The 11,188-nt window shown below is 48.2% G+C and overlaps 1 protein-coding gene across 3 annotated transcripts; it reads left to right on the plus strand.

Moving 5' to 3' along the window:
- The first annotated feature begins 6,526 nt into the window (after nt 1-6,526).
- Nucleotides 6,527-10,978, plus strand: LOC120640557 (probable aldo-keto reductase 2). 3 transcript variants are annotated; one of them, XM_039916430.1, is made up of 4 exons: nt 6,527-7,418; nt 7,560-7,732; nt 7,833-7,935; nt 8,245-10,525. In XM_039916430.1, the coding sequence occupies exons 1-4, from the start codon at nt 6,987-6,989 to the stop codon at nt 8,254-8,256; spliced, it is 720 nt and encodes a 239-aa protein (XP_039772364.1). In that variant the 5' UTR covers nt 6,527-6,986; the 3' UTR covers nt 8,257-10,525. The 3 variants fall into 3 exon arrangements, with proteins under 3 accessions (XP_039772364.1, XP_039772362.1, XP_039772363.1); XM_039916428.1 differs by having other exon boundaries at nt 6,855-7,418; nt 10,376-10,978; XM_039916429.1 differs by having other exon boundaries at nt 6,856-7,400; nt 10,376-10,978.
- The last annotated feature ends 210 nt before the right edge of the window (nt 10,979-11,188 follow it).

Consider the following 11,188-nt stretch of genomic DNA (forward strand, 5'->3'; position numbering starts at 1 on the left):
TCTCCTCCGAGGCCCTGGCAGCGGCGGGTCAGGGCGCCTCTGGCAGGCGGTGGCGGGGCGGGACTCCTCCGGCAGGGGCGTGGCGGAGCCCCTCCGGCACTGTGGCGAGGAGCTTCGGACCCGGATCCGGCGGCGTCAAGCCCGGATCCGGCGGGGGCCGCAGCAGCAGCATAAGCGGCGGGTCAGGGCTCCTCCGGCAGGGGCATGGCTGATCCCCTCCGGCATGGCAGCGTGGAGCTTCGGGCCCGGACCCAGCGGCATCGGGCCCGGATTCGGCCGGAGGAGACTGGCGGCGGCGGCGGAGCCCCTAGGTTAGCGGCGGGACGCCCCCGACGCAACCCCGACACCGGCCCGCGTGCGGTGGCGGTGGCGCGTGTACCTCCTCCCCCCATGGCGCAGGCGCAGGGAGGCCGAGCGGCGGCGAGGGGCCGGATCCGGCATCCCCCGGCGATAGCGCGGCGGCAGCGGCCTCACCCGGAGAGGCAGTGGCGAGGCAGCGGCGGCGGGGGCCGCGAGGCAGACGCGGCGCAGCGAGCCAGGCCGCTGCCGGCGGCGGGACGAGGTGGCGACGCTCGATGGGCTCGGCGGGCTTTTCTTTTTAAAAAAAAAAATTTTTAGACCATTTACCGAGGCGGGCACGGAAACCGCCTCGGTTAATGTCGTGATTAACCGTGGCGTTGGCTCCGAGGCGGTTGTGAAAATTTATTAGATAATCGAAAATAGAGGATCTTAAGTACTATTCGAAATTCGGAAGAATTGCGTAGAGGGACCCTTGAACAACTCGAAAAAGCTCGGCCAACCGCCTCGGTTAATGATTTTTGACCGCCTCGGAAAATATTTTTTGTAGTAGTGTGCAATAGTTTAATTTTATGTGCAAAATAGTTGGAGCTTTAGGTTAAGTTTTTAAGTTTCCTAATTCACCTCCTCCCCCTCTTAGGCTACGAGCACCCGATTACTTTCAGCTTGTATGATAGACCAAACAACAAGAGCAAAGTGGCATTTAATGAAAAAAAGTGTTTTTCATCATTTCATCCTTGTGACAAAAGCATGCACACTAGTACAGAATAGTTAATTTGTGCCGGTTTCTAACTTTTTTAATCCCAATTATGAAACCGGGACTACGAATCCGGGACTAAAAATCTAGACTATTAGTCCCGGTTTCCACACCCAGGACTAAAGGTCCGTGAAAATGCAAAAAAAAAAAACTTCCACCTAGGACCTTTTGTCTGTGCATAACTTCTTTACCACCCCACTTATTATACAATACGCGTGACTTTAAATGGGATGCCTTCCCTTTAAATTAACCCGTGAAGGCTAGTCATCTTTTGTCAATATATATACGACCCCTCTATATAATTACCATAAGAAAATCTTATTTGGTAAAGGGGGCTTTTAGTTTCCAGATCTGTTTGTTCAATTTTTACCTGCTAAGGACCCCAAGGTCGTCGTCTCTAGTTTTGTGAGGTCTGATGTAGAGTTTACTGACGATTTTATGCCAAGTGCCCAAGTATGATAGCTCACATGTATGTTATTCACCTTTCTTAGGGATATTGAATCGAAGATTTGGATGTTGCTTGTCCTGTTAACGCGTTGTTCACAGCCCAAGCTTGTCTGTTAATCTTGAATAATGAACCATATAGTGTTCCTAAACAAAGAACACACACGAACACAAAAAAGTTGCATTATGCTCTCGCTAGTCATAAACCAAAGGCGTTACTTTAGCCTCATTACGACCGTATACACAAAGGGTTCATCGCCCTCATCTTGTTGTGATCAATGTGTACGAGTAGGATTCGAGAAACTCTTGCTAAAGTGAGTGGGAATTGTTGACTAGTAACAGTAGCCACTGTATGTACAGGAGCAAGATTGAGAACCATGGTGAGGCGGATCCCATTTGCAGCCATATATCTACCCATGCCTGGATCCTTGAACTTACTCCTTATGGTTCATGTACTTGCAAATCCCTGGTGGTTTCCTGCTAGGTTATTATGCTAGCTAGGTTAGGTCCGGCATGTGCAGGATCGGAGAGATAGCTACCGGAGACGGGGTCAAAAATCTACGGCGCTGCAGTGGGCGCCCCAACAGCAGCACCTGTGCGCAGGCGATTCCAGGTTCAGAAAAGCAGGGCGGCCGGCCGGCCATTTTGGACGGCTGGGGTTGCAGGGGAGGAGTCTTTGCCGAAAACGGGATGGGATGGTCTACGTTAACAGTCTAGCGTAGCTAGCTCTAATGGCCATATCCTACCACTGCTGCAAGCTAGTGCTGTAAATATTCCATCTCTGGAGCATGATGTGAGCCAGCGATATGTCATCTCGTGTCGTCGTCGTGCTGATGATGTGCGTGGCCTGCTATATAAAGCCGGGGAGGGATCCGAGCAGTTCAATACAAGCAGCAGCAGCAGCAGCAGCTAGTAGTGTTCTCTCCCAGGACAGTACTTGTGTGAGTGAGAGCGAGGGAGATCGTCAAGGCTAACGGAAGAAGAGAGAGAGTACAGCTTTGGGGTTCTTAATAAAGGTCATAGCAGTACTTGTTGATGAGTGACTTGTATGATCTTTTTTCGCCAAGGCTGTACCCTCTCTCTTCGTCTCTTAGCATCTTGATGTATGCTCATGCCGTGCTTTAGTTTTAATTCTTAGCGGCTGTGTCAGACCACGGTCCAACAGTAGTATGTGCTGTTGCTCGGACGAAGGTCCCACGGTGCACTCACCTCCTCTGTCTCCGGTGGCAACGACGTTGCCTGCCACTACATCGATCGAACCTGCCTGATCACGTGGCCGATGTTGCCAGGTCGTTTACTAATTCTTTGACACCCTCGTTGTTGGCACTGCTCACCACCAGCCCCCCACCATAGAAACCGGTGGTGCCGTTCTTCCACCCCTTAGTTTTTTTTTCCAACAAAGTTTTCCAAGTATCATAAATGAAAAGTTCAAGTTGCAGGTGAGTTTGATGCGCGTTTAATTTTCCAAACATGATGCTTTTGAATTTCGAATGCCAAAGAGGTTTCACCTGTGTGTACAAGTAGAACAAAAGGTTTCAGAGTATTGAAAACCAATATTTGCACCGTGCATTTTCTAGTTTGGTAAATAGTTAAACTTTGGGGAGACCACTATACCTCTTTCTTCAGATGATGACTACTTATTTTCTATCTTTTCTTCTTCGCAGAATACCTTGTCCCGACCTCCTCCAGCCCCGCGGCCTCTTCCTGCCACATTTATCCAGAGGTCATCATCACCTACACTTTTCCTTCCCACATATAACAGCACCCGTAGCTAGTGGTGCCACCTCTGTGGACTCAACCCCGTCGTGTCTATCGCCACAATCACTAGGCCGATATGGTTTCACGACACCCCCTCCCCACCACCTCCCAACCCCCCTTTTAATCTCGGTGACATTCAAAGCCAGTTTGGTAGAACTCCACCGATTCTGATTTTCTATGGGAGCTGATTTTCCAAAAATAATGAATCACTAGCTGAAGTGATTCTCGATGATTCTCTAAGATTAGCTTTTATGAAAAGAGAAAAGTCCGGTTTACACCCTCCAACTATCGTAAAAGTCTGATTTTCAACCTTCAACTACGAAATCGGACAACATATGCCATCCAACTATCAAAACCTGGCAAATTTGGCCCTGGGTGGTTTTGAAGGTGGTTTTCCATTTTGTTTATACTAAAAAATTTATTAGTAATTCATTTTAAGTCAAAAAATTATGAAATGAGTATCAAAAGTTTTCTAAAAATATAACCTATCTATTGTCACATGACTTGTGAGCTATTCAGATCTAATTTTTTTATGTTCATAATATTTAGTTGCTTGAAGTTATGCCTATTATTTTTAATAACTAAAATTCAAATGGAGCAATAATAGATAGGTTATATTTTTAGAATTTTTTTGATACTATTTTCATATTTTTCTGATTTAAAGTGAATTAGTTTTGATTTTTTAGATTTAATTAGATTTATTTAATTTTTTTAGTGTTGACGCAAAAATCAACACACTAGAATCCGAGGGCAAGTGTTCGCCAAGCTCCGAAAAGTCAACTAAACGTGCCAGTCAATTTGACCTACAATTGACAAGGAATAAAACAAAGTTAAATTTGCTAGCGTATCGGCAATGATTCCAAATATCTCTCACACCAACGTATCAGCAAGCTCTGCGATAGTGAAAACGACAAAAGAATATTAAATGCAGGCGCGAGATGAATGAGCGCGTCGGCAGATTCAGCCGATGCGGAAAACGACAAAACCAGTTTAGAACAGCCGATCGCACGTGTATAACAAGATCTGAGTCACGAATGTATAAGTCAGACGATGTAGCTTGAAACAGATCTGAACCAGCTGCAAATTCAATAGCCGATCTAATATGTTTCTGAACGGATAGATGTGGTAATGGCAAAAAATATAGGAAAAACCTACAAATCTAGCCGATATCGATAAATTGTGAATAAATCTAGACGAGAAAACAGCGATCCGCCCGAGATCAAAGCCTAGATAAACTCGATAACTTTTGAATAGATTTGAACGAAGCCACTGTGATGCGCCTGGTAGCCAAAGCTCAAATATACTCGGTAAAACAAAAACTCATCAGCAAATCAAGTCGCTTAAATGTGAGGCGTCCTTGATCAATTGGAAAGAACCCGCCGAAAAGAAAATAGCGAAGTCGCCGACAGGAAAAGAAAAGTGCAAGAAAATTGTAAAGGGTTTGTTGTAGTGGATGTGTATCAAATTTTTCCTGTCCCGTACAATCGATATATATAGCCTATGCTAATAAGTCCTAGCCGATTACGGCAAACATATTACTTGACCTAAAAGACAAGGACTTCCTAATTTAAACTATACTAAATATTACAACCGAATCACCAGAATCTTCATAAAACTCGGATTTCCTTTTCCCTTCCTGATTCCGTTCAGATCAGCATCTTTATGGAATATTCTTCTGGCTCATCGGCTACACTCTATCAGCCGGCCCTGATCCTGTGCATCTTTTGGTTTCTTCCAAATCGGCAACTTTTTTTTTACAATATCACCTTACTTGACACGTGTCAAAAAAAACGGTGTCAACATTTAGAAAATGCAAAACCACCTTCAAAACGACCCCAAGGGCCAAATTTGTCCGGTTTTGACAGTTAGATGGCCAAATTCGTAATTGAAGGTTGAAAATCAGACTTACGATAGTTCGAGAGTGAAAATTGGACTTTTTTCCTTATGTAAAATAGATCCAGCGTTAGAAGTGAATCAAGAAAAACTACTTTCAGCTCCTAACTTCTTTGTTCATTTCAAAAAATCACTCCACAGAATCAGTATAGAATCACTTCTCTCAAAAAAATTGTTTGGCAGAGCTTCTTCTAGATTTAGTGTAGAAGCTGCTCTGAGAGCTCGGCCAAACAAGACTTTAATCACCCCTAGCAGCCCCCTCCCCGCCATGAGCCCTCCTAGATTCCAGATTCTAGGTGCAGGATTATTCTCTATAAGTAAGTTTCATGGATGCTCAATTAGGCCTGGGCATTCGGGAGGAACCGATCCTGATCGGTTCGGTTCCTCGGTTCCAATAGAAATTCGGTTCTTAGAAAATAGGAACTGATCGGTTCTTTTCAGAGATAGGAACCGAGGAAATTCGGTTTCGGTTCTTTCGGTTCCATTCCGGTTCTAACCGAAATAACCGAGCATTCCCAACATAGAAAAAATGGATTCCGGGCGGAGGGGCCGCCGCGGGCTCGCGGCGCCGGCGAGCCACACACGCGCTGGCCGCGAGCCTGCTGGGGGCCTGGGATGGCCGCCGCCGCTGCGCACACACTGGATCCGCGCGCTCCGGGAAAAGAGGATGATAGAGGATGTGCGCCGCTGGGATTGGGGATAGGAGGTGCGAGCGGCCAAGACGTCGTCCTCTGCCTCCTCCGCTGCGAGACCTGCCGCCGCGAGCTCCCGGCTGGCCGTGTCAGGGAGCGGCGGCGCATGCCTCTGGCCCGGCTGCGGGCGGCCAGAGGCGGCTCCAGGTCGACGGCGCCGGCCACCGCGCTGGCCATGGGGCGGAGAGGCGGGTGGCGGAGGCTCAACGCAGGGCCTGCCGGCCTGGGCGGAGGGCGGACCGGCGGAGCTTGGAAGGGGGAGCGGGAGTACGGTGGCCGGTGGGTCTGCGCCTCTGCGGGACGCCAAGCGGAGGCGAACGAAGTGGGGGAGGACGGGAGGTGGGGAGCGGCGGCTGGCTAGGAAAGGGCGGCAGGCTTGTGGGAGACTAGGGTTGGCTTGACGGGCTGAAGGTTGATGGGCTCTCACTGCTTGTTGGGCCGCCTGCTATTCTATGGTTCGGTTCTTTCGGGTAACCGAGCTCAGGAACCGAAAGAACCTAGTTAGTTCGGTACCTGAGAAATGGGAACCGAACAGGGAACCGAAATTCTCGGTTCCGGTTCTTTCGGTTCCGATTCTCGGTTCTTTCGGTTCGGTTCTCGGTTCTCGGTTAATTTTGCCCAGGGCTATGCTCAATGTTTCAAAAGCCGGTATAATTCTCTATTCCCAGGAAGGAAGGGGTACAAAGGACAAAGCCGTTCCAAATAACCCACAAATCTACTTGAACCCGCGCAGTCAGATCGGTCAAACTAAGCTGCAAGAATAGCATTCCTCTGATCCTATAACTAGTCGAATCTACTTAAACACGTATGCTCGAATGCTAATAAGATGATAAAACAACCCCTATCATCTCAATTTGGGAACATGTGTGAATTGAACAAGCAGGGCCAGATCAATCGTCAGTCTACGTAAGCTCTAATGTACCACGTATGCAGTGACGTCAGTTTCACTGCCCACACAGGACTCAACACAGACTCCAGTTTACCACTCGCACTCTGCTCTATAAAAGCCGTGGCAGTGTGGCACCTATCTCTGCAAGCCAGACAAGTCTCGAGCCTCCGGCGATCAAGCTCCAGCAGCCCCTATACGGCTGCCACTCCCAAGAAAATCGGAGAGCGAGCAGCACCGTACCTTGCCCCGGCCGGCTATGAGCATGGTAGTCCCCCGCTTGAAGCTGGGCTCGCAGGGGCTGGAGGTCTCGGCGCAGGGCCTCGGCTGCATGGGCATGTCCTTCGCCTACAGCTCGCCCAAGCCCGAGCCCGACATGATCACGCTCCTCCGCCACGCCGTCGCCGCCGGCGTCACCTTCCTCGACACCTCCGATTTCTACGGTCCGCACACCAACAAGGTCCTCCTTGGTAAGGCGCTGCAGGGAGGGGTGAGGGAGAAGGTGCAGCTGGCCACCAAGTTCGGCATCGCGTCCGGCGCCGAGTGGGAGGTTCGCGGCGACCCGGCGTACGTGCGGGCGGCGTGCGAGGGTAGCCTCCGGCGCCTGGGCGTCGACTGCATCGACCTCTACTACCAGCACCGCATCGACGCCAGGGTGCCCGTCGAGGTCACGGTGAGTCGTCCTTTCGGCGTATGTGCCCTGCTCTGTTTCCTACTTTCATTCGTTACCAATTTCAAGTTACTGTCATTGACACATTAGTTCTTGTTCATAGTGGATTGTTCTTCTATCATTATTTCAGATTACTGATCGACTTTACTTTTGCGCTCCTAGATGGGTGAGCTCAAGAAGCTGGTCGAGGAAGGAAAGATCAAGTACATCGGACTATCCGAAGCATCTGCTTCGACAATCAGAAGAGCTCATGGAGTTCATCCTATCAGTGCGGTTCAGCTGGAGTGGTCAATATGGTCTAGAGATGTGGAAGAAGAAATAATCCCTACCTGCAGGTATTTTGTGTTCATTATATGAACAGAACACTATAGTTGTCCAGTAAAAAGTAAGAAGCATTATTGCCTGAATTTTACCTCTTCGGTGTGATAATTTCAGAGAACTTGGAATTGGAATCGTGGCTTACAGTCCTCTGGGCAGAGGGTTCCTATCTGGTGGGGCAAAACTGATTGACTCACTATCAGAGCAGGACGCAAGAAAGGTGAATTCTTATGAGTGCTGCCGCAGACATATTTGCTTGTGTTGGTCTTAGGAGCAACGACTTTATTTTTATTATATTAGCAAGTTAATCTATCAATACTTTTACAGCATTTTATCATTATTATTTGTTATAATGTCTTCTAGGATTATTTGGAGATATTTCATATAAAATTTTGGTGGAATTACACTGTAAAACTACGGCATTCCTAACATGGCGTAAATATTTATCACTGCATATTGCCCTTATCCTTGGTGTGGAGTGTGGACTATGCTTGTCCGCTTATATATATATTCTCTATTTAACACGCAGGGTGCTGAATAACTATTTAACACACTAGCCAACAATAGGTTTGTCGCAGCCGGAATTGGACGACTACCAAACTACTTGATTGTTCGTGTCTCGCGCGTTGGATCGGAATGGTCTAGCACACAATGACTCGAGGGATTTAGACTGGTTCGGGTCGGAAATGCCCTACGTCCAGTATGAGGGGTGGTGCTCTCTCTCTGTTGCTCGAGCCCAGGTGCTCAAAGTTGTCGGAGAGCTTACAAGCCTTCGAGTAGTGAAGGAATGGTTCTATATCTTGCCTACGTGTGTGGGATCCCCCTTTTATACTTCAAGGTGGGACCGACTATTTACATGTTTCTACTGCTAGCGTACTTCAAGGTGGGACCCCCTATTTACATGTTTCTACTGCTAGCGTGCGCTGCTCGTTTGTTGGAGGAGACTTCTTTGTCCTTGTCAGTCGGTGGGCCCCGCTTCGTCGGTCGGGAGTTGCCGCAATTCTTTAGTTGGTTTTCTTGGGCAACAGGTCTTCGCGCTCCCGTCCCATCCTCGGTCGGTCGGGATGGTTTCCCCACTCGGTCGGGGCTCAGCGGTCGTCCTGTCGTTTGTCCGTCCGTACGTCTTTCACACGTCCTTCCTTGAGTGGGCTCTGACCGGGGAGTGGCATGCTTCCTGACGGGCTCAGCTTGTCAGGTGGCTTCGCCCGATCGTAGTCGCCCGGCGCTGATGGTGCGGCGTCAGGGTGGTCATGATGACTGCGTGCGGGCGGAGGAGTTGACGCCCTCTCTCCCGTTTTCTGCCGCGGGTACAGGTAGGTGGCACAGTTTGCACAGTGGCCCCGTCAGGGGGTCCTGTTCGGGTGCACGGACACGCTCTGCGGGAGTGGGCGGCGCGTACGGCAGCATGGGAGGCAGGCGTGGCCGCCATGCCCCAGCCCCCGGGTCATCTCCTTGCCGAGCAAGACCCGGGTGGGTCGGTACGGATTGCTTCCGCGTGTGCGTTCGATTGGGGGGTTGCCACGTGTCCCTTCCTTTTCCTAATGCCGTCGGGCGGCGGCCGCGCTGTGTGTTGTTGTGGCCTGCCCGGGGCCCTTCTTGGGCCGATTGCTGGGCCGTGGCAAACGACGGGATCAGCTTTGTTAGGGGACCCCGGGGCCTTCCCTCCATCAAGGTTGATTCACACACAGACCCAAGCCCATCTAACATCTATCCCGCAACCGGAAAATTAAGAGGTTTAGACCGGAAATAAGTCTACGTGACCGGAAAATTTAGCTACAACCGCAAAAGTAAAAAGTCCTAACCGGAAATCGGTCTATGCGACAAGAAAATTTAGGCAACTGAAAATGTAAAAGGTCCTAACAGGAAAATTAATAGGTCCAAATCAGAAATCGATTCAACGTGACTGAGTAGAGATTGAAATTTTGGGAATTGCATGTTGACTTGGTGATGTTTTGCCGATCTCGAGAAATCAACGGAGGCATTAGAAGACATGAACAGGATTCTTGACAAATAATCATTTAGTTCCACCTTATTTTGTTTTCCTGCTGCAAAAAATCTCCATTTTTTACCCATGTTGTCAATTTAAGTAACTTATCTAGCCTCAGTGTGACCCCACATCCAGATATATTCATAATTTTTCTTGTTAGAAATTTTGATTTTCCGATCACGGATGATACTCTTCCCAGGCAAAGGGATTTTTTATGTAGTCCAACGTGCTTGATATATTCATAATTTTCTTGTTAGAAATTTTGATTTTCCGATCACAGCTCATACACATTTCGGGTTTCAGAATTGTTGTTTTTCTGTTTCAGTTTGGTTCAACGCGGGAGTAATTTTTCGGTTACAAGCACCATTTTTTGGTTTAAGAAACTTTTTTCCTATTGAAATAGCAATTTTCCGGTTTCGAGAATACTTTTCTTGGTTTCAGGGATACCTTTTCCGGTTTTGGCTTCCTGTGGCATGTTTTTTCTGTTTTCGGGAAGATTTGGTTTCGGCCTGTTTACCTCTGGAGGGGGGGGGGGGGGGGGGGGCTGGATACAAATCCAGGCACCCAGCGTGCTAGCGCCCCCTATACATACATACATGCATGCATGCATGTACATGTACATATATATTCTCATCAATTGCCTCTATTTCGTGAGAACTTCATTGTTTCATAGAATTTCCCAAGATTTCGGCCAGAGAATCTTGACAAGAATGCCCAGATATTCGAGAAAGTTAATGCAATGGCCACAAGAAAAGGATGTACACCGTCGCAACTTGCATTGGCTTGGGTTCACCATCAGGGATGTGATGTTTGCCCCATACCCGGCACAACAAAATTTGAGATTTTCAACCAGAATGTGGGTGCACTGTTCGTGAAGCTCACCCTAGAGGAGATGGCAGAACTTGAGTCCTACGCTGCTGCTGGTGATGTCCAGGGTGACCGGTATCCTCAAATGGCCAGCACCTGGAAGTATTCTGAGACTCCTCCATTGTCGTCTTGGAAATCTGAGTAGCAAAAACATTTTTTCGACGAACCTGAGTAGCAAATTTGGGCGTCTTCAAATTTGCCTGATGTGCCAATTGCAAATAGTTGGCATGAAGAAGACGTTGCTTAGATTCACATTGAATAATCACATCCTTTTACATGTGCTTCTTGTGTTGCCTTCATAGAAGTAGATAAAGTTATGTTCTGTAATCATGAAAAGTGTAAGAGCGTTATGTTTTTTTTGTGGGAGTGAGGAATATATTGAGCTACAACTGGGTATTGGTATTGTATACATTATTCCTTAATAGTGTGGATCCCTTAAGAAAATAGTCTTTCTCCCAAATCCACATTTTCTTTTAAAGTGCGGGAACCCGTGCATGACAAGATGACGGGACAGCGTATGGCTCCACCCCAACTTTTGTATGGAGCTGGCGGGTAAAACTGAATTGTCGAAACCTATTGAGGATGGAGGGAGGCAATTCATGTCGGAATGAGGTGATCA

Source organism: Panicum virgatum, chromosome 7K (genome assembly GCF_016808335.1).
Source record: "Panicum virgatum strain AP13 chromosome 7K, P.virgatum_v5, whole genome shotgun sequence".
Classification (NCBI taxonomy): Eukaryota; Viridiplantae; Streptophyta; class Magnoliopsida; order Poales; family Poaceae; genus Panicum; species Panicum virgatum.